General features: G+C 41.3%; 1 protein-coding gene across 1 annotated transcript in view; it reads right to left on the bottom strand.

The window, feature by feature from the left end:
- dok5.S (docking protein 5 S homeolog) overlaps positions 1 to 13,579 on the bottom strand; it is a 105,516-nt gene extending 91,937 nt beyond the window's left edge. The window contains exon 1 of the mRNA XM_041578686.1: positions 13,210 to 13,579. Within this exon, the coding sequence (XP_041434620.1) occupies positions 13,210 to 13,494 (285 nt within the window). The 5' untranslated portion in view covers positions 13,495 to 13,579. The remainder of the gene's footprint in view (positions 1 to 13,209) is intronic.
- Positions 13,580 to 24,325: the final 10,746 nt, after the last annotated feature.

The following is a 24,325-nucleotide window of genomic DNA, read 5'->3' as shown; positions in this document are numbered from 1 at the left end:
CTGGTTGGGGATCACTGCTCTAAAGCAATCATTGGATCATACCGATAGACCCATTGGAAGATGACTGCAGCAACATTTGTAAGAGAAAAAGAATCACATATTCTGAAATCTTTTTTGCAGGTCTTCAGTCAACTGTCAAGTCATCTTTCCTTCTTCCTACAGAGGGCTAAAAAGCACCAGACCAGGAATCAGTCATGGCAAGGAAAGTAGCTTTTCCCCACCGGATGTAAAACAGCTAATGCAATATTACTTACGCTCCATCAACATTGAATTGACAGTATGTCTACTTTAATGCAGACTTTATGGAAAAAAATGGATTCTCATTGGTTGTTCCCGGGCCCTTTACATTAGGCATAAAATTCAATATACGTCTGTGAGTGTAGCAAAATGTTTCTTTTTTATTATACGATTCAAAGTATATCTTTGGATTTCCATTAGGGCCCATCTCTTTTCCCATTGCCAAGAAAGGATTTGATTCAATTTCCTAAAAAACCTAGAAATCCTAAGCAGTGAAAACACATTTGAAAAAACCCAAAAGACCAATGAATGGAAAAGCTCAGTTCTTTTCTCCTTCACCATGCTAAAATATATTACTGATGCAGTAGAAGGCATTTAGTACTGGGGCAAATAAACACATTTTGAGTTGAATTCCCAATTTCTGGGAAACAACTTAAATTAGAATGAAATCTAAAAAATCTAGAAATTCTACATTTTACTGTATGTTTCAGACTTTTGTATGAGCCCAAAGCCACCAAAGGCCCTGCACTATCCCAAGGCCTCCAGTAGCTACCCATCTTCTTTTTGGCTGATTGTCAGCACATGTTCTGAGCTTTTGTCACCTACATGAGCTTAAGGCACTCACAATCTCATATACACACAAAATTTATAATCAGCCCTGTCGCATCAGATTTTTGGACTAATCTCATTTTCTTTGCTCCTCAACAGCAGCCCAGAGCACATTGAGCATGTGCAGTGTCACTGACACACAAAAGACAGCCTAAAAAGATCCAAGATCGGGAACTTCTGGGGACAGATTTGAAGGACTGGATACTTACTGTTAAAGAACAGCTCAACCTCGAGACTGGTTCATTAAGATCAGTATACAAAATACATAAATTATAGCCATATGAACATCAGTGCTCCTTTAAATTGCCCAGAGCACACTGAGCATGTGCAGTGTCACTGACACAAAAGACAGCCTAACTGTAATAAAATTACCTGGTGGTCTAGTGGTGCGGCGGCGTGGACGGCCGCCACGCCGCCGCGCTCCTGTTCCGGTCTCCAGCGCCGGCGCCATCTTGGCTCTCTAGGGCGCGCGCGGCGCGCGTGTGCGCCTCTTAAAGGTACAGGCGTACTGGCGCGATTACGCCAGCGCGCATTGGGCACGTTTTGGCGCGAAATTTGGAGGTATTTAAGGCCCATTCTTACCAGCCAGTGCCCGTGATAGAATCTTGATTCTGGTGGTTCCTGAAGCCTTGTACTCTCTGTTCCTGTGTATTTTGTATCTGCTATTCCGGTTTTGATCCCTGCCTGTTCCTGACTATTCTGATATCCGAATCCTGACCTTTGCCTGCATCTCGACTACTCTTTCTGCCTGACCCCATCTGTTTGATTACCCAGTTTGACCCTTGCCTGCCTGACGATTCTTGATATCTGCCTGCCTCGACCCTGCCTGTCTGACGATTCTCTTGCCTGCTCCATTTGTACCGTGACCTTCGGCCTAAAAGACTATCTACCTGCTGTGCCCCTCTGCTAGCCAGAACATCTGGCCTTGTACCCCTCGTTAAGTCCAGATGGCACCCAAGTAAGCTGAGGGCTCCTCCCGAAGCCCAACGGTGGTCACACTACTGGTGAAGCCGAGCCGAGACCAGGGTACTTGGCACCTGTTCTGGTATTGGGTGTCGGCCGTGACACCAACAAGTTCCAAGATGGGGAGCTGCTGGGGACAAATTTGAAGGCCTAGATCATTACTGTTATAGAACTGCCGAACCTCTGGACTGGTTAAGTACGATCAGTAAACAAAATACATAAATTCTAGCCATATGTACTTCAGTCCTCCACTAAATTTCCTTCCTCATATCTTTTTATGTTAAAATTATAAACGTATTTAAAATGTAGGGCAAAAATGGGAGGCAACTGTAATCACTGTATACTTTGTATTTTATTTTTAATCTTTATCTTTAAAGGATCTTGATTTAAGATAGGTCTAGCATGGGAAGTTCTGGGTAAAAATGATAGCTTCCATATTTACCAAAAGCAACTGTCCCAATTCTTACAAAGCAAAAGCTATAAATACACCACAAAACATAGGACAAAATCCAGACCCTGAACTGAATATTCAAATTTTAACAGAATCAACAATATTGGATCACCTTCAGCTGTCCAGTCCTTTAAAGTCACATGCTTGCGTTGCTCCTCAACTACTTTTACATATGAATGTTGCTTAGGGGTAGCAAACGTTGGGGATCCCTGCTCTAATGGGTTGGTTGCTTCTGACCAGGCCCGGACTGGCAATCTGTGGGTTATGGCAAATGCCAGAGGGGCTGCGTTTATGGTTCCAAAGAAAGTTACCATATAGTGGGCTGGTAGGGGGATGTTTGGGCCTCTGTGTACTTAGAATGGCAGGGCCTATTTTGACTCTCAGTCCAGGCCTGCTTCTGACTTATTAATACCCAAGAGTACAGTTGAACCCATACTCATTTTAAGACTCCTGGTGACCTAAAACAAGGTCACAACATGTGAACAACTACATATTTAACGATTGAGAAACTGAAGGTAAAGGTTGGCGACATTCACTGTGAGGAAGAGGAATCTCCAGAGGTGTTGGGATTTCGTTATTCACACCATGTGTGCACAACCAAGCTCCGTCCTTTAATCCAGTGCCATTTGGAAGACTCAAGGATTCCATCCCATGAATTCTCACTTGTGGGTCCACTTGGAAGCCAGCCCATCGTACTCCCAGCAACAGACCTAACCATTGGAAGAGCAGATTACATTTCTCAAGACGTCTAAATCATTTTGCAGCTGTTGGACTATTTCCAAAATACATCTGTAGAGTACAAATTGGCAGTGATCCCGACACAGCATTTCAAAGCAGTCCCCAGTTTTTAACTGAGGCCATCACCATATCATTCTCCTCAGCATTCGCTCGCTCCTCGGTTATCAGCTTGTTAATTTTAGAGAATTCCTCTGCAATTTACCCGTAACTTCTCTTCAGCCTCAAAGAAGTTTTTTTCCCACCATTTTCACAGCCAGGAAAAATTGTATTTCACTTGCTGTTAATTAGCACAATGGAAAATAAAATCTCAGCGTGAAAACATTTTTTTTAAGATCTATAAATAAGATTGGATTATAAGGTAATATTTTTATACTATATTTATCTGAGGAAGACTTCAAACTCACACACCCTAAATATGCCACATTTAAGTCTGTTAGAAAATTGTATCAGAACATCAAGATTCAACTATAATTGATCATCAGTGAAATAGGTGTGGAATCCTAGAAAGGGTTGGTATGAAAACAGATTAAATAGATATATTCAATTGTTCTAATTTGCAAAACCAACCCCTCCTACTGTACTGTCTAAGGGAAACAATATGGCACCTTCTACCCATATGTATAAATACAAATATACAGAGAAGGAATGTTCTGGGCACACAATAAGCTATACCCTCATACTGTACTGTCTAAGGGAAACAATATCGCACCTCCTTCCCATATGTATAAATACAAATATACAGAGAAGGAATGTTCTGGGCACACAATAAGCTATACCCTCATACTGTACTGTCTAAGGGAATCAATATAGCACCTCCTTCCTATATGTATAAATACAAATATACAGAGAAGGAATGTTCTGGGCACACAATAAGCTATACCCTCATACTGTACTGTCTAAGGGAAATAATATGGCGCCTCCTTCCCATATGTATAAATACAAATATACAGAGAAAGAATGTTCTGGGCACACAATAAACTATACCCTCATACTGTACTGTCTAAGGGAAACAATATGGCACCTCCTTCCCATATGTATAAATACAAATATACCGAGAAGGAATTATTATTAATATTAATATGTTTTTATAGTGCGCCAATGCTCTGAGCACACAAAAATCTATACCCTCATACTGTACTTTTCCAAATAAATACAATTATACAAAAAATATGTACTGTGCAGATAGTGATCTGTACCACAATAAATTAATAAATGATGAACTATGGGTTAAAAAAGTAAAATGCCAAGCATCAGATATAGAGAGCTGTAAATAAGTCTAAGTAAAAGCCACCTGTCTGAAATTTGGACAATGAATGTAGCTGCTATTATAGGGTATGGGGCAAATATGCAATTTGATCAAAGCAGCTTTTGTACCGAGTGTCTTATTCCTCCCAAATGTAGACTAACTCCAATGTATCCATGGCCAAAAGTATACAAAAACCTGTTGCTGTTCCAAACCAAGGAGGTTAAGTTGAAGTTGCTATAACAGTTTGTACTCTTCTGGGAATGTTCCCACTAGATGTTTGAACATTTCAAGTGGGAGTTGTTTCCATTCAGCCACAAGAGCATTAGGCAATGATGTTGGGGATCAGGCCTGGCTCACAGTTAGGCTTCCATTTCATCCTAAAGGGTTTTGGAGTTCAATAGATTGAGGCAGGTCTCTGTGCAGTTAGAGTCTTTCACTTCCACCTCAGCAAACTCATTCAATACGGACCTGGCTTTTTGGGACTATTGTTCCATAAGTAGGAATCACCTAAGTGTTAAGAATGTACCCTGCAGTTTTGGAACTAGGGGCCCGAATACATACCATGAAAACAGCACCAGACCATTATTTTAATTCCTCCAAAATCCACTTCTCCAAAGCCAATGGTGGTGCCTTTACACTACTCCAACCAACAATTCACATAGTGGTGTTAAGTTTGTTGGCCTCTAACCAGCCATAAAAAATTCACACTCCCTACGAATAGTTCTTCTGCTGACATTGCTTATGGAGATTGGAGACAGTTTGGAATTGATCAGAGACTGTTCCAAATAAGAACATGGAATTTTAAGAAGGAGTCTCCAGATAAAAATGTGTCTGGATACTTTTGGCCATACAGGGTGTGTGTGTGTTTATGTGTATACTATATATATTGGGTGGTTTTTGGAGAAAGAAGATGACTATTAAACTAGTAAAAAAGTCATCTTCTACTTCTTGCTTTGACTCTAATAAACAAAATACAGATGGGGAGCTTTGCACCTCTCTTGCCTCCATAGTTACCAAACAGTTTTCAGCACAATCTCCATTCTTTCCCACTACAACAAATAAACTCAGTTGCAACAAATTCCAATACGTCTTGAGGCAATTTTTCATCACTGTGGAAACCACAGCTTTTCTTAAAAGAAAAATGGCTTAAAAATATCTGAAACGCAGAGAGTAGGAAAATGTCACCGATTTCTCATAGTGACCTTCAGAAAATTAAGTAGCTATTTTTTATTGCATTTTTTTCCCCCTACATTATCGTGGAATGTGGAATGGAGAAAGATAAAGCCTTCAGGTTAAAGCATTTTTTTTTTTGCAGCGTTAATTACTTTTAGCCTATATTAATACTTGCTGGGTATTATGGGAAGTGTAGGGGGGAGGCATTCAACTACAGGTATGGGATCTGTTATCTGGAAACACATTATCCAGAAAAGTAATCTCCAATCGACTTAATTTTAATCAAATGATTAAACATTTAAAAAATGATTTCCTTTTCCTCTGTAATAATAAAACAGTACCTTGTTACTTGAATTAAGATGTGCATTCATCCTTATTGAAGGCAAAACAATCCTATACATTTAACTTTAAAATAAAGGCTATTCCCTTACTTTTGCTGTTTATATTCCATAGAATATTTTTAAATAGAATAGAATATTAAATATTCTTAAATTAAATTAAATATATTAAATATTATTAAATAAAATAGAATATTAAATAGAATATTATTGGACATATTTGGTTCAGTCCCAACTTTAAGGGCCATCTTAGTCCATAGCAAGTTTGCAATCATATGAGGACATTGCTGAACCAAAGCCCCAGTTCAAGGAATATACTATTGTTCTATGTGACCTCCAACTTGGGCTTACTGAAGTATCTAAGACAGCAAACTGACATCCCCCCAAGTATGTCCAAAACTGACCTTCAAGCTGCCCCACCCCAACCCAACCAAGCCACCAAGTATGGCCTAGAGTAGCAGCTCCACAGTCAAGGAACCACTTTCACAGTCTCAGAGGCTTAAAACAATCACTATGTGGAGGAGAATCCAGGAGAGTTCTTGCTATTGAAATTAACTGATCTCCTTGGGCTGTAATTATAGGGACAGCTCTGAACTGCCTTGGAGTATAAAGGCCCCATAAGTGTCCATTATGACCAATTTATTTGAAAGTCTTTCTTTGCAACAAACTGTAAAATGCAAATGACTAAGTAGACTGTAGGGGGCAGATTTACTAAAGGGCGAAGTGGCTAAGGGATCTGCAACCTTGGCTCTCCAGCTGTTAAGGAACTACAAGTCCCACAATGCATTTGCCTTTGGACTCCTTCATTAGACTCCTTCATTGCATTGTGGGACTTGTAGTTCCTTAACAGCTGGAGAGCCAAGGTTGCAGATCCCAGCCCGGCGGCGGCTAGTGAAAATCTTGCAGCGCTTTCGCACTCTTTTACCAGGCTCTGACGAAAGGTTGTTACTCTGAAAATTCACTAAAGTGCAGAGTTGTCTTTGCCACCTCAGACCAGACGAACTGCTAAAAAAAAACTAGATATTCCTCAATCTTCTGTCACTTACATCATATCTGGGGACCCCATGGCCTGAATAGGGGCAACAGGGTCTTGACGGGGCCTTAGGAGTACAGCTATCCCCGCCCCTCCACCATTTTTCTGTTTCAGGTGCTGATTGGCTGGTGAGTTCCGGCGAAGGAGCAGAGGAAGGAACAGCGGTAATACTTACCATTCTGCGCCGGGACGTGGAGAAAGAAGGACGCAGCATCCCACCCTCCCTCCCTATAATATGTGTGTTGGTAGCAGTTGCGTAGGGTATCTTTGCAAGGACCCCCAGGGGAAGTTAAAAGGGGGTATTTCATAGTCAGTGGAAGTAGCCTGGTAGGCCTGGGTCCTCATAGTGTGGTATGCAGCCCGGTTTAGGGTTAGGAGAATGGAACAGGAACTTATCTTGGCAGTTTGGGTATAGACATCCCACCCCCATTCCCTCCTCCCCGGGTGGGGGAATAATATGTTAAAGGTTTTAAAAGTTGTTAAAAGGTTAAAAATGTTATACATGACTATTACTTTATTATTGTGTTTAAATAAACAACTGCGGCCATCTCTTTCCAAACCAGTGGTGTGTATGTATTATTTGGGGTAGGAGAATTGTGGTGTGGGGGGAGGGAGAGGTGTGGAATCGACGCTGCACCTGTCATGTGTGTCGAAAATGCATTAAAGTTCAAAAAAACGCCCTTTAGTGAATCTGATGCTCAGTGGTGGTTTACGGTTTATTAAATTGGACATAAACCTTCCATATCAGTGTGGCTCCACCCAAATCATGATGGCGTAAAATTCCCAGCATTCTCCAGCATAAAATAAAGGGTTTATGGCAAAGGTGGGTCTGTACTAATTAATCAACACTGCTGACCAAACCTTGTCTCGGCCTCCGATAGACCCAACTGATGCAACAGGATCAGGATGAGAGTCTCTACTTAATCTGTTTTCTTGGTTTCATATGATCGATCATTGCTGAAGACATTCAACATTTTTTTTTTAAGTCTGTGACCCTAAAAAGCTCCACGGGGTGCACAGAAAAGTCAGCCTTTAAGAAGCTTTACCCTCCCTTAATTGAATACAGAATGTTGCCTGCATCGTGTGGCAGCCTATACTTCTAAGTCAGCGCTTTTCCATTAATATAAACTAAATGAGTTATTCCATTAGGTTCTGTTTCTCCAGCTATGGGATCTTATCCACACCATAATTTACTTAAAAGCAATGCAGCAAGGAGGAAAAAAAAAAAAACAGGCCGACCAATTTGTTCCTACAGTGTTATTAGTGGTTAGTGAATGATTTCTGTTTCCTCCAAACCTTTCAGAATAAATTACAATATGATGTGATAAAAATGCTCCATTGTGATTTTTTTTCTATATAATTTTCCATATAGTTTGTTGTATTTAAATGAAATGGAGGTGGATATCATGTCCAACGGTGAAAGTTTGTCCTCAGCTACTAACATTAGAATCCTCACTGATTGATCACTATTGGTAACTAGTTCGACAAAAATCTTGTCCCTGTTTTATTGCATAAACACTGCAATACTGTATATTATAATATTATATCATTTTATGAATAACAGTGGCTGCACAGATCTATCTGATCCTCATTGTAAGCAGCAGTCCTGCCCTGCTTTATGTCTGAGATTCTAGCTATCTGTATAACAGAGCATTCTGTCCCAGTGGCTGCACAGATCCTATCTGATCCCCATTGTAAGCAGCAGTCCTGTCCTGCTTTATGGCAGCTGAGATTCTAGCTATCTGTATAACAGAGCATTCTGTCCCAGTGGCTGCACAGATCCTATCTGATCCCCATTGTAAGCAGCAGTCCTGTCCTGCTTTATGGCTGAGATTCTAGCTATCTGTATAACAGAACATTCTGTCCCAGTGGCTGCAAAGATCCTATCTGATCCCCATTGTAAGCAGCAGTCCTGTCCTGCTTTATGGCTGAGATTCTAGCTATCTTTATAACAGAACATTCTGTCCCAGTGGCTGCAAAGATCCTATCTGATCCCCATTGGAAGCAGCAGTTCTGCCCTGCTTTATGGTTGAAATTGATTGTAAGCAGCAGCTTGTTGTATCCAAAGATGGGAATCAGCAGGACAATATAATTAGGATCAGATACACATCAGTTCTACGTCTCAATTCCCAAAAGCTAATCTTTAACATATTAGCTTTGGAATAGGTATAAACAAGGCTATTTGGCACCACTCACAAAATTTAGATTTCGTGCAGCTTTGCCCCAAAGTCCAAGGGGTAAATTTAAAGTGGCGAAAATTTGCCAGCGACGGCTTTGCAGCCAGCGCAACACTTCGCCAGGCGTAAATTCGCCGAACACTGGCGAATTTTGCGTTAGCGTTATGTCAGCAATTAAAGTGAAGATGTGCTAGCATTGAATTATGCCTAGCGCAACTTTGTTAGAGGTCTTCGCTCAGGCTAATTTGCATATGGCGATAAATTATAGTTAAAGTTGAATGGACGTATATGTTGCAGCAAATACATTACATTACACAAGTCCAGGGAACCTTAATAAAGACAATAGAGTTGTTATATTGCCCTACACATGAGCCCAGTGTATAGTTTATGTTCCATATGGTAGAAAATGTATGGGGGAACTCGTTTACCCCAAAAAAAAAATGTAAGGACTATTGCAGCCTATCACTCTGAAAAAAGGAAAAGACGGCAGTGTTTTTTGGACTTAAAAGCTTTTTCCACTAAAAAATGTGATGTAAGTAACAGGAGGTTGAGGAAGATCTATGCACTCCAATGCACTTCATCTGGTCTGAGCTGGCGAAGGCAAATCTGGCGAAAGAGGTAACGTTCAGTAAAATCCGCATCTTAGTGAATTTGCGGAGTAGCGTCCAATCGCCAAATCGATAATTTGCCTGGCGATAGAATGCAAGTGAGCGATAGCGTTTGTCTCTTTCACAAGCGAAGTTACGTCTGCGCCCATTATTAGATCGGCAAAGTACCTAAAAATGGTGACGCTGGTGAATCGTCGCCAGCAATAGTCACTTCGCCCTTTAGTAAATCTGCACTCAAGTCTTATGTTTTCTAGATATGAAGAGGTGATTCACTAAACTGACAGATTCACTTTTGCTGCTGATTGATCTGCTTGTTTGTGGATTTTTTGCACTGACAGGCTGAAACATGCCCGGCTTAATACAATGAGTCCGATTTTCATCAACCGGGAGCTTGGAATGATACACCAAAGCACTAGACAGAGTCTATAGTATATACCTATAGCATATGGCTCATTTATTAAACATCAGTTGTTGTGGTTCTTGATGGGCATAAGAAGGAGGGCACAGCGCACCCAAGCACCCTAGTATAGGACTTCCTCAGCTCATTGTTCCTATTGGTGCTGTTATAATCACACCAACTTGGGAGACTACAAGTCAGGACTGTGCATGTAGGTGCTCATGTCCAGCCTTTGACCAGTCCCATGACAGGAGCAACTTGTGCCCAAATACACACCATTTACTTGTTGGTGCAAATCTTAATTTCTCCTAAATCAGGGGCAAATAAAGGTGCTGGAGTCAGGCAAAATAGCGATGGAATTGTGATAAACAATCGGCCACAGAGGGGACTCTTGAAATAAAAGGCAACATTGATATCTGTTGATGAGCTTAGGAATAAGTTAGGGACAATAATATTTATACTTATAGGCTGATTTAGAATTCATCTTTCTATTTTTTCACTGGATATGACTGTGCCTACATGGAAACCACTTTCTGTTTATTGTAACGATGAAATGGTTTTTTACAGATTCGAATACTGCCTATAGTATAGCACTGTGTTCAACTCTTTTACAGGCACTTCAAATCACTAATGAGTTGCAGAACTTGAACACTGAACTCTAACACCCATAGAGGGGAAATTAATTTGAGTGTTGAAAGCATTTGATTCAACACTGAACTGACAATCTGCTTTGATAACGGTGTTTCCTTCCTGCTTTTTGGCAGCTCAGATTCTAGCAATCTGTATAACAGAACATTCTGTCCCAGTGACTGCACAGGTCCTATCTGATCCCCATTGTAATCAGCAGTCCTGCCCTGCTTTATGGCTGAAATTCTAGCTATCTGTATAACAGAGCATTCTGTCCCAGTGACTGCACAGATCCTATCTGATCCCCATTGTAAGCAGCAGTCCTGTCCTGCTTTATGGCAGCTGAGATTCTAGCTATCTGTATAACAGAACATTCTGTCCCAGTGACTGCACAGGTCCTATCTGATCCCCATTGTAATCAGCAGTCCTGCCCTGCTTTATGGCTGAAATTCTAGCTATCTGTATAACAGAGCATTCTGTCCCAGTGGCTGCACAGATCCTATTTGATCCCCATTGTAAGCAGCAGTCCTGTCCTGCTTTATGGCAGCTGAGATTCTAGCTATCTGTATAACAGAGCATTTTGTCCCAATGGCTGCACAGATCCTATCTGATCCCCATTGTAAGCAGCAGTCCTGTCCTGCTTTATGGCTGAGATTCTAGCTATCTGTATAACAGAGCATTCTGTCCCAGTGGCTGCACAGATCCTATCTGATCCCCATTGTAAGCAGCAATCCTGCCCTGCTTTATGGCAGCTGAGATTCTAGCTATCTGTATAACAGAGCATTCTGTCCCCGTGGCTGCACAGATCCTATCTGATCCCCATTGTAAGCAGCAGTCCTGCCCTGCTTTATGGCAGCTGAGATTCTAGCTATCTGTATAAAGGTGGCCATACACGGATAGATCCGCTCGTTTGGCGATGTCGCCAAACGAGCGGATCTCCCTCCGATATGCCCACCTTGAGGTGGGCAATATCGGCCTGATCCGATCGTGGGCCCTAGGGCCCAACGATCGGATCCTAGCGTTCACCAAACGGGCGGTCGGATCGCGGGACCGCATCAACGAACAGATGCGGCCGCGATCCGACGGGATTTTTAATCCCATCCGATCGAGATCTGGCCGACTTTCGGCCAGATCTCGATCGGGGAAGCCCGTCGGGGGCCCCCATACACGGGCCAATAAGCTGCCGACACGGTCTGTCGGCAGCTTTTATCGGCCCGTGTATGGCCACCTTAAGAAAGCATTCAGACTGCAGATGTCCAAGATCGTAATTGAAACTGTTTACATCACTGCAGACTATTAAACAACTCTGCAGTAGTTTTAAAATATATAATGTTACATAAATCGATATGTTTAGTATTAATTCCTTGGCGCTAGAAATTAGTTTAAAAAAAAAAAAGTTAATTAATGGAATTTTTTTTGAGGATACTCCTATTCCTTAATGAGATATATAATCTCTCTCTCTCTCTCTCTCTCTCTCTCTCTCTCTCTCTCTCTCTCTCTCTGATATTTTTTATATATGGGAGTGCTGGTTCTTCAGAGAATACAAATATATGTATATATATATATATATATATATATATATATATATATATATATATATATATATATATATATATATATATATATCAAGGTAAGAAACACCGCACACTGGTGAATAACTACAAATATTGGAGTGTATTACAGAATCTGAATCCTACTCACAGAGGGTTAATGTTTTAACATAGTTATAGTTTGCACTAACTCCAAGCTTACTATGAAGGGGTGCTTTATTTGACAGTTCATCATAAACACTGGCAGAAATGAAAACAATTATAGCACAACACCCTGTTATTACACCCCCACAACAATTAGATGATGGAATGGGTACTCTTACTCCCCCTAGGTAAAAAAAATAAAATAAAAAAAAGTTCACCTCTTATTATAGCAATCCTACCCCTGCTGCATGAAATTGTGGTGTGTTGAGGTGTAGCCAGAGTTATCCCCCTAGTGATATTTAAGGCTATACCAGCCAGTTATTCTCTCAGCCATGTAGATTCTATTAGTCAGATAGACAAAAAAAAAAAGCAATTGCTTTTGGGAGAACAGCAGGTGCATTTATGGGGTTAGCGGGGGAACAAAGCCACAAATTAGTAGAGACTTCATTGAATATCTGACAGATTCTGCGTCCTCCTGTCCTTCTTTACCTGCAGCCAATCCATCATGCAGACACACAATATCCCCTGGGCACTCTGTGTGCATTAAGGAGTCTATCGCGCAATGTAAGAGCATTATAAGCCAGATGTCAGACAGAAGGACAGAGCAGACATTCCGTACATACAACCTACTATAAACTCTTGAGGTTTCATACGAACAGGTAATTGGGTGAACTCTATGGGGGTCAATGTGTGCTCTTTAAGCTATTAAATAACCCATTGTTTCTCCTTCTATAGAACGTGTAGAAGCAACAGAAATTGAGTTGAGTTAATCCAGACACTAAGAGGTTAAACCAACCCTGGCAAGACAAGACAAGCCTCTTACCCAAGAAGAGCAGTCATTGTCTTTCATTAGGAAATAAGAGAATAACACTTGAAAAATACATAAAGAAGAGGAGGAAGAAGAAGAGGAAGACTTACACCAAGACGCCTGCTCCTGATCTTGACATAACCCTGCTTCACGACGTCGTTAAAATTGGAACCCATCCCCGGGGGCGACAGGGTCGAAGTCAACGGAGTGAGGGAGAGGAGGGAAGTTGATGAGAATAAAATAAGCCCCAAGAGGCGAGAAGGTGAAGAAGGCACATCAGCGTTTGGCAGGGACGCGCCGCATGCCCAGCTGCCTGTTAATCCAGTTTGGAAGAGAAAGTGAGAGCTGCAATGAAAGAAGGAATCTAAGTAACGAGGAGAGAGCAGGGGCAGCATCAGCTGACGGATTTAGTTGGCTGCACGCTGGAATATACCATTCGGAGGAGAGATGCTTTAATGCAGGGGTAGAAGCTTCCCAGGGAGAGGACAACCCACCCATGCACAAGCAGCAAGTTGCATGTGTCTGTATAGTGTACTGCAAACAGGCAAAGCAAACAAGCCTGCTGTATCTTTAAAAAGGTCACTTTAGAGGCATCTCTAGCTTCTCAGTAAAAAGCTTCCAGCCATAGAAATGTATAGAATTGTATATTGTATCCTGCCACCCTTGTTTCTTTCATTCTTACACCTATAAAATAGAGCAGATGCAATGCAGACTACACTGGATTCCATGCAGTCACGCGGCGTTCTCATTACTCTCATACAGGTATTGGGATCCGTTATCCGGAAACCCGTTATCCAGCCCCCGAAATTACGGGAAGGCCATGCCCCATGGACTCCACTTCGATCAAATAATTCCGATTTTTAGAATACAGAGATTCCTTTTTCTCGGTATTAAAGAAACGGTACCTTGTACGCGATCCAAAATAAGATTAAACCTTATGAGAAGCAAATCAATGCCATTTGGGTTTATTTAATGTACTGTTTTATTATTACAAAGAAAAAGGGAAATCATTTATAAAAATTTATAAAAGAAATGAGTCTATGGGTCTCTCCATAATTCAGAGCTATCTGGATAATGAATTTGCGTATAACGGATCCCATGCCTGTATCTACAGGTATGGGACCTGTTATCCAGAATGCTCGGGACCTGGGGTTTTCCGGATAACGGATCTTTCCGTAATTTGGGTCTTCATGCTTTCTGTCTATTAGAAATTCATTTAAACATTAAATAAACCCAATAGGCTGGTTTTGCTTCCAATAAGGATTAATTATATCTTAGTTGGGATCAAGTACAAAGTCCTGTTTTATTATTATACAGAAAAAGGAAATCATTTTTAAAAATTTGGATTATTTTGATAAAATGGAGTCATAATTGTAATTGTAATTCGGAGCTTTCTGGATATCGGGTTTCCGGATAAGGGATCCTATACCTGAATATATATATATATATATATATATATATATATATATATATATATATATATATATATATATATATATATAGTTAAACATTAACCTGTGACCCTCCAGCTGCAGAAATACCTCTTCCAGAACCTGCCGACAGAAAGCAACTGCAGCGTTGCAGGTTTATAATCTCTATAATCTCTAATTACAGTGTTTTACTGCATCTGTCTGGATGTATAGACGCAAAGTAAATGCTGAATTTTGCTGTGTTTTCACTGACATTTTCCCATAATTGTTTAATCTTGTCTGACACCAGCACGCATGTTACAGCTATATAAAGAGGTCTATTTTTTTCCCGCAAAGTAGAACATAATTGTAAGGGCGCATATCTGTAATAAGGACAACACTAATAACCCCTGCCTGGAAATGCACAAGGGAATTATAATTACTTTTCCCTTAGAAGTAATGCTGATTGGTTAAATATATATTCATTCAGGTTAAAATCTGTGCAGGAGTCAAGTTTACGAAGAATAATTTATATATAACATGGGTTATTGCTATCAACCTTTATAAAGAACCAAGATATGGTGGGATGAAAATTATTGAACACAGATTCAGTGTGTTTGAAAATATTGGATTTTAGGAAATCTGAAAATGTATCCATGCCCCCCCTTAGTTTATAACTAGGATAACGATATAGTAAAACATTGGGGTAACAGTCACCCTGTTATAGTTCCAGGGGTACCCAGGGCACAAATAAGCACTCACCCCAAATCTCCCCCTAACTGGCCTTCAGGCTGAGCCCCCTCAGCTCATAACAAGGTTACAGATATAGAAACATTGGGGTAACAGTCACCCTGCTATAGTTCCAGGGGTACCCAGGGCACAAATAAACACTCACCCCAAATCTCCCCCTAACTGGCCTTCAGGCTGAGCCCCCTTAGCTCATAACAAGGTTACAGATATATAGAAACATTAGGGTAACAGTCACCCTGCTATAGTTCCAGGGGTACCCAGGACACACATAAGCACTCACCCCAAATCTCCCCCTAACTGGCCTTCAGGCTGAGCCCCCTTAGCTCATAACAAGGTTACAGATATATAAAAACATTGGGGTAACATTCACCCTGCTATAGTTCCAGGGGTACCCAGTGCACAAATAAGCACTCACCCCAATTCTTACCTTAACTGGCCTTCAGGCTGGGCCCCCTTAGCTCATAACAAGGTTACAGATACAGAGACATTATTATAATAGTTACCCTAATATATGTTTAGTGGCAGCCAGTGCTGCCAGTGGTGCTGGGCAAACTCAATATTTTGTAAAGCAACCCAACAGTTTGGGTGCAAACCCCAATACTGAATTCTCTAAAGAATTAGCAATATTAATAGTAGACTTCTATCCCCTCCCTGGTGCTACACTGACAATAACATTGTTCCTTTTCCATTGCTCTTTTCTGCTCACGTTATAAAGCAACACACATCAGCTTTCAAGCTCTGGCAGGAGTGCGGGAGCTCCCTGATGACTAAGGGGAGGGAGGGGTGCGGTGCAAAAGCTAACGCAGGATTTATTAGCTGCATTTCTACAAAATTTATGAAGCCCTGCACCGGGGGCTGACAACTTCTGGCCTCAAGAACTACAAGCAGGCCAGATTTGTGAGATTTCCGTAACCAATAAATCACGGCTCCCTTAGGGGAAGCTTCATTAGCACTTGGACAATGTAGTTACTGAATCCAAGGGTAAGTGGCATGTCCAGAACTGAGCCACTCCATCCGAACACGATGGGCATCGAACTGCCAATGTTCTAGTCTTCATTCATTTATATAGCCTTCACGGGTGAAAAGGGGAACACTCTGACTTTAAAATCAGCAATGTTTAATAAAATGCACCTGAAACTGATTATAGGAAAGGCTTTCAGCACCACGCACAGTGCCCACATGCTCATCTACCGGCATGGTTTAACCCTTTACAAAATGTTGGAGCACATTGGGATTTGTACTCAAGCAACACTGTTAATTTGCGTCAGCTTCATTATGCTTAGGGCCTACTAATGTGACTTTGTAGACATAAAACTAAATAACATCTATAGAATTCTTTTCATGGAGTGCTAGGAATTGTTCAACAACAGGTTGGTCAACACTGATAAAACATTACTTCTTCCATCTTGCCCTTTTGTAGTCATCTTGTTTGTCTTCCTGTCTTCATCTTTCCCTACCATCACCATCTTGCTTGTATGTTGTTCATCTTGCCCTACTGTCAGCATATTTTCTCTTGCCCTACTCTCTCCATCTTGCCCACGATAACCATCTTGCCCTATTGTTGTTCATCTTGCCCTACTGTCTCCATCTTGCCCTACTGTCTCTATGTCCTACTGTCTCCAACTTGCCTTACTGTTTCCACCTTGTCCTATTGTCTCCGTCTTGCCCTACTGTCTCTATCTGGTGCTATTGCCTCCACCTTGTCCTAGTACTTGGAAACCTCTGATTTTCAAAAGAGAGAAGCTCTTTAGATGTGATGCTACAAGGGGCAAAAAGGGCCTTCAAGAGACCATCTTGCCCACGGTAACCATCTTGTCCTACTTTTGTTCACCTTGACCTACTGTCTCCATCTTGTCCTACTGTCTCCATCTTCCCTTACTGTTTCCACCTTGTCCTATTGTCTCCATCTTGCTCTACTCCACCCTGTCCAACCTTCACCATCTTGCTCTACTGTCACCATCTTTCTCTTTTCCAACTCTCTCCATCTTGGCCACGGTAACCATTTTACCTTACTGTTGGGCATTTTTTACAACTATCTCCATTATGGGGGGGCCCATTTATCCAAATTTATTTAAGTCCGAATTATCTAAATTTTTTCTGAAAAAAAACCCGACCAAATCCGCACAGGTTTGTTTGCCATATTTATTAATACACTTTTCCGAAATTTTGTTTCCAGGAAAAAAAACAAAAAAATCATGAAAAATATGAATCGTGCTAATTTTTCGGATTTTCCACCAGAAAACTCAGATTTTTTTTGCCCGAAAAACTCAAAATCTTTGGTTTATAGCACGAAACCCAATGCAGATCAAAAAAACTTCTCCCATTGACTTATATGTAACCTCGGCAGGTCCGAGATGCCGGATTTTTGGATTCAGACTTTTTCCATCCTCGGGGTATAATAAATACTGAAAAATATGTATTTTTTTCCACTAAAAATTCTGATTTTATATTAAAATTGGGGTTATTGTCATCTGGAGTATAGTAAAAAAAAAAAACATAGTGTCTCCATCTTGCCCTACTGTCTCCATCTTGCCCTACTGTCTCAATGTCCTAATGTCTCCATCTTGCCCTACTGTTTCCACTTTGTCCTATTGTCTTTATCTTGCCCTACTCTCTCCATCTTTTCCTACTATTACAGCCATGTCCTACCATTTCTAACTTGTTACCTACCTAGGTCTTCCTATTGTACCTACAATGGCTGATGCTCAGAAACCAGGTTAATGAGCCAGTTTACTCCCCTTTCCCACATAACAGACATAGCTAAATTTGTTTTTTGTATGTTAATTATTAGGGATACAACGAATCCACTATTTTGGATTCAGCCGAACCCCAGAATCCTTTGTGAGAGATTTCGCCGAATACCGAACCGAATTGGAATCCTAATTTGCATATGCAAATTAGGGGTGGGAAGGGGAAAACATTTCCTTGTTTTGTGACAAAAAGTCACGTGATTTCCCTCCCTGTCCTTAATTTGAATATGCAAATTAGGATTCGGATTCAGATTGGCCGGGCAGAAGGATTTGGCCAAATCTGAATTCTGCTGAAAAAGGCCAAATTCTGGCCGAATCCTGAATCCTGGATTCGGTGCATCCTTATTATACTGTCAAAATGAGAGGCTTCAGGCAACACCAGGATGCTATTTATGACTGGTATAAAAGCAGCTCACACATTATTTTTTCTCCCATCAGTTTCTAACCACCACCACCATGACTTTGAATAATTTGAAACCTTAGGGCTTATGGGCTGTGTCAATATTATGCATTCCCAGGTTCCATAGCACTTTGCATGTACATAAGAGCAGCCCCCCATTGTCTGAATTTGCTGTAAAGTAAAATATCTTACAAAAAGAGAGACTGCTGTTATTTATCTAACCACATGTGAGTGTGGCAAACAATATGTGGGTCGAACTTGCAGAACCCTAAAGGAACGGGTGCGAGAACACCTCATACCGATAGATTTAAACAATTTGGATCAAACCAGCCATAATCACAGAAGAATTTCAGCCATAAGTAAACACATTATGTCAAAACATAATGGTAACTTCATCTTAATAAAATTCCAAGGTATCGGATTAGTCAAATTAGGAGTGAGAGGAGGAGATTTGCAGAAAGTGATAGACCAAAGGGAGGTATATTGGATTTTCACATTGAAAACACGCCACCCACAGGGGTTAAACAGTGACTGGGAGGTCTCATGTTTTCTTTAAATCAAATCAAATTAAATGTATATGGATAGAAATACCATTGAAAATACCCCCTAACCTAGATTCCGATTATTGTATAAGATTGATTAGGATTCCCACAATTATATAGCAAAGTTACAGCCTGATAATAAACCATAAGTGTAATATGTAAATTTTAAAGGGCATATTGTTTTAATTGTATACACTATATAAGGCAGAGAGCTAGGACTAGACTCCACCTCTGATGAAGTGCCAAAGAGAGGCACTAAACGCGTCAGGTGACTAGACACGTCATGGTTTAGTTAAAGGGCTCCAAGAGGATACCTGTTTGTGTTTTTAAAGATGCTTGGAAATAAAGACTTTTTTTATTCTAAAACTACCCGTGGTTATTAAGGCTCCCGTCTATCTACTGCTACTTTGGACGTTGTCATTGTGTCTGGAGCGGAGTCCGGCAGACGGAGGGCCACCACGAGGGTAGATGTGGACCATTCACATGTAAGTTACTTGTATACCTATCTAGTGTTACCAATCCCTATTTCTGTAGGGAAATGAGAGCAGAGCAGACAGTAACCCTTCCAACACTTTCCTCTTGTCTCTGTCCTTATATATTAGGTACCTATCTAGTGCTACCAATCCCTATTTCTGTAGGGAAATGAGAGCAGAGCAGACAGTAACCCTTCCAACACTTTCCTCTTGTCTCTATCCTTATATATTAGGCACCTATCTAGTGCTACCAATCCCTATTTCTGTATAGTGTGACCCTGCAGAGAAGTGGTTTCAGGAAAGATGCAGAGACGGAACTAGGTGGGGGCGGGCCCTGGTGCAGCCGGGCCCCGCCCCCCACCCTCTTCCGTGCAGCGCTGCAGCCGCTGCAGTGGGCGCGTGACTGCCGGGGGCCCTGGGGGGGTGGGGTGTGGGCCCTGGCCCAATTGCACCGCCTGCTCCCCCGGTAGTTACGCCACTGGTAAGATGGTTAGAGTAGGGAAAGATCCAACAGTAGGACAACGTGGAAAAGTAACAATTTTTATCACTTAATTCATACAAAATTTGTACAATATTTTTGGCTGTTTTTCTGACAATCCGCACGCAATCTTATTATACTTATTATTCTAGAAGAGATTTTTTTCTAAAGTTTACACTATTCAACTTCCCATAAAGGATCACAACTGATTGGCCTCCATATCCCCCAAACAAATGTATTTATTAATTTGAACTGTTTTGCCTCCTGAGAATTCCCTTTGTGATGACACATTATTTGTTAGACAAGGTCAGTTAGTGATGGGATATTATTGTGGCACAGGTATCCATGTTGTCAGCAGAAATTAAGTGGAATCTGCCTCTAGTCTTTTAAATGTGACAACAGCTTTGGCTTGCGATGGTTTTTTAGTTTGGTTCATTATCAGACTGTTATTTCAAATGTCTGACTGATAAATGACTATTTCCGTAATGCGCCTAATTACAGCATCATGGTGATGATAAAGGAGTCAATTTCCTTCCAATGCAAAAAGAAATGGTGATCACAGAGGAAAGTTTGAGAGAGAGAGAGAATGAGAGCATCTTCGTCATTTGTCTTCATTAAACGACTTTAGTATGGAGCGCGTCACGTTCACGTGGAAAGCAGAAAAATGGAGAGAGATTAACTGACGACAATGCGACGTGAGGTGGAATTAACTGAGTCCAGAAATGGGAAAAAAATTGTCTTTGCTTTTGGAAATATGGAGAATGCTCGGCGGCCGGACTGCCAAGTGATGAAGAAGAGAAGAATGCAGGAGTTGTTCCTATAGTAATATTGTGCACAATAAATCCCACTAATTCAGGGGCTCAGTTATATGATTGGAATAGATTAATAGTATTTTGGGGGGAGGGGTTTTGGAAGTTTACAAAGGGAGTATCAGGGAGTCTGTGACTCAAGCAGTAGGTGTCACGATCGCCGCCCGGAGCAGGTCCAGGAGCTCCGGGCGGCGCGTCCTCCCCTACCGGCGTCGCTCCCAAAATGGCAGCGCCCATGCCCGCCACGTGGGTAGTGGCGCCGGCGCGATGACGTCAGCGCGTCGACGTCTGCGCAAGGACGCCGATGACGTCACTATGGCGCCAAATTCAAATATAAAAGCCATACCAAGACGCCAGAATGGTGCCCAAGTATAGGATTCGTTCCTGTGTGTTTCCTGGGTTTCCTGTCTGCTATTTTGAAGACTTATCTTGTTCCTGTTTGTTACTGACCTCTTGCCTGGACTTTTGGACTTTGCTGATATTCTGCCTGCCCTTGAACCCTTGCCTGGACTTTGGTGATTCTTCTGGTTTACCCCTTGTTGGACACCGCGACCTTGACTCCCTTGTTGGCTTCCTCCTTGATCCTGACAACCTCCCTGGTGGGAGCATCCCAACTCCCTGACAGTAGGTAGGACTAGAACACATATCAGCTTACAGGAGAAGGACAGGGAGTGCATAACTCAAGAGGTGTCCTGGACTAAGATTATTGATGGTGGAAGAGAGCCTGTGACTCAAGCAGTGGGTGGAACTAGAAAACTCTGATGGAAACTTACAAGGGTTGGGGAAGGGATCTGTAACTGAGCAGTTTACCATAACTTTTCAGAATTAAAGGGAAGCTGTCTGTCTCCAAAAGTTATTACTTTACTCAATATTTCCTCTTGTTTATGAGCAGAAATAAAAATTTTTTTAAACAGTATCTCATTAATCTTCAGCAGTTTTGAAATCCAAAGAAGCCAGAGTCTCTTCCTAAATTCTGTGTGTAAATGAGGAGACATTAGACTGTGGGTAGGTTATGGGACTGAAACACCTACTTACCTGCCCCAGCCCATCCTTCAAGGAGCACAAAGACCTGGACCATTGGTACAAAATGTGTGGCAGGGTGAAAAACCACTTTGCACACTGCACTGCACTTTGTATATGAGGACCGATGTCTTACATTGCCTATTTACTAGTAAATAAAAATAAAAATGTTTATGTATCCCCTAATATGTATAATTTTTTTACCATATTAAATATTGTAAAATCCTTTCACATTTTGGGCCAGATTCAGTTCAGTGAGAGCTTTACAGATTCAATTCGAGGAGAAAAAAAAAGTTCTCCAAAGTTTTCACGTGATAAATAGTGAGATCGTTTTTTTCTCCATTTGATTTGCATCTCAGATTGAATCTCATCCATGAGTTTTTACTTCATTAACTTTTTTCTCACTGAATTGAATCTGGCCCTTTATTCCCAAAAACTGACGACTTAGTTTATGGATAATATCAGACATTAGATCTAGAGACTCCCTATATCAATCCTGAGACATTGCTCACATGGCTGAGAGACAGATTCAGCTTTGCAAGTAAAGCCTCTATTCTAATTAAGGAACAAGACCCTGAAATAGCTTTGGACTGAGCATTCCACCAGCGTTATTCCCTGCACTTATTTATAACATGCTATAGCTCGCTGCCAACTTTAGACACAGAAAGCACTTCAGTCTTAGGAGGCTACACCCAGCATCCATCACCTTAATGAAGATCTCTGTCTATAGACAACAGGAGAGCGCCAAGGCCTCCATTGTGCGTCATCTATAAAACAGCATGTTGGTGCTGAATCACCATACAAATGAAATTGAATATGCAATTTAGGAACATCAAACAAAATGGAATGCAGAGTTGTCCATATCCCTGCCCGCCCCCAAAATGCAACAATTTTACCCCAAATCCTACACAATCACCCCAATAGTGACGTGTTGGATGACAAAAAGTCAACCCACATGTGTCTCTAAGCCGCCCGCTCCCAACCTGACCCAGCAAGGCACCTCTACCTTTAGATCTGCACCCAACTAAGCCCATCTCTGGTATCAGAAAGGGATGAGGCATAGCCGGATGCAAAAGCAGAGTAAGGTTGTGGGTGGGGAAGGCATAAGGTAGACCTTAGCCCAAACCCGACTAACCTGGAGATCCTGTGCATGTGGGTAAAAAATCAGCCCATGGGTTTCGGGCACATCACTACACCTCACCACTGTGTAATTTGCACTGCAATTTTTTCTTTAGGGATTAGGGGGGGCTTACTTGGCTGAGACCCTGATATGATAGATCACATAAGAGCAAAACTAGGCCTATGTTATAATAAAAAATGTCTATAAGGCATTGTGCCTGTGTAATAAATGGTTTGTGCCTTTGGCCCAGTTTTGCATGGCTAACAACAAGCTCATAATATGTATAATGAATTGCTCTGGTTGCAGTGTTTATAGTAAAAGGTTACAATAATACTGCAATCACCCTTTCAAAATAAGTAATATTCAGTTCTAAAGTGCAAAGCTACAATTGATTTGTTTCTTTTTTTCTTCTTGCTTAGCTAACATGAAGCTAAACTCTGATAATTTAAGACTGTATAAGGTTCAGATATGATCTGTATCACTGGGACAGAATGCTCTGTTATACAGATAGCTAGAATCTCAGCCATAAAGCAGGACAGGACTGCTGCTTACAATGGGGATCAGATAGGATCTGTGCAGCCACTGGGACAGAATGCTCTGTTATACAGATAGCTAGAATCTCTGCCATAAAGCAGGACAGGACTGCTTCTTACAATGGGGATCAGATAGAATCTGTGCAGCCACTGGGACAGAATGTTCTGTTATACAGATAGCTAGAATCTCAGCCATAAAGCAGGACAGGACTGCTGCTTACAATGGGGATCAGATAGGATCTGTGCAGCCACTGGGACAGAATGTTTTGTTATACAGATAGCTAGAATCTCAGCTGCCATAAAGCAGGACAGGACTGCTGCTTACAATGAGGATCAGATAGAATCTGTGCAGCCACTGGGACAGAATGCTCTGTTATACAGATAGCTAGAATCTCAGCCATAAAGCAGGGCAGGACTGCTCCTTACAATGGGGATCAGATAGGATCTGTGCACCTTTTCTACAAAACCATTGCCAAGGCACAAGTACACACTTGGTTTTTGGATTGTAATGTCCCCTAATAAATATCTATTGAAACCAAAATGAAGACACCTTGTCAAATACACAGTAATCAAAAATGAACCATGATGTTAAAACATAGAGGTAATTTGCCTTCCTGTACCTACAACTGTAGCGTTAGATGCCCCATAACAGAAAACGTAACCCATAAAGTATTTATAACCTAACAAGCTAAAGCCCCTGGCCAGGAATGCAAATGAATTATAAATAAAGATGCATTATGCACTCTCCACTTTATCCCAGGAATATGTCCGCTTCTTGTTCAACGATTACTGAGAGGCTCAGGCTTCCATGTACAAGTAAAGGTGAGTTTGTTCGAGTAAAGGGCAGTGGGTATTGACTTGCATGTCCAGAGCTTGATTAGACATGATCTCAGGTTATCCACTGAGACAGAACCGGAAAGCAGTCGAATTTCTATGATTCTA

The sequence above is a fragment of the Xenopus laevis genome, chromosome 9_10S, assembly GCF_017654675.1.
Source record: "Xenopus laevis strain J_2021 chromosome 9_10S, Xenopus_laevis_v10.1, whole genome shotgun sequence".
NCBI classification, from domain to species: Eukaryota; Metazoa; Chordata; class Amphibia; order Anura; family Pipidae; genus Xenopus; species Xenopus laevis.
This window is presented reverse-complemented; position numbering and strand designations above follow the sequence as displayed.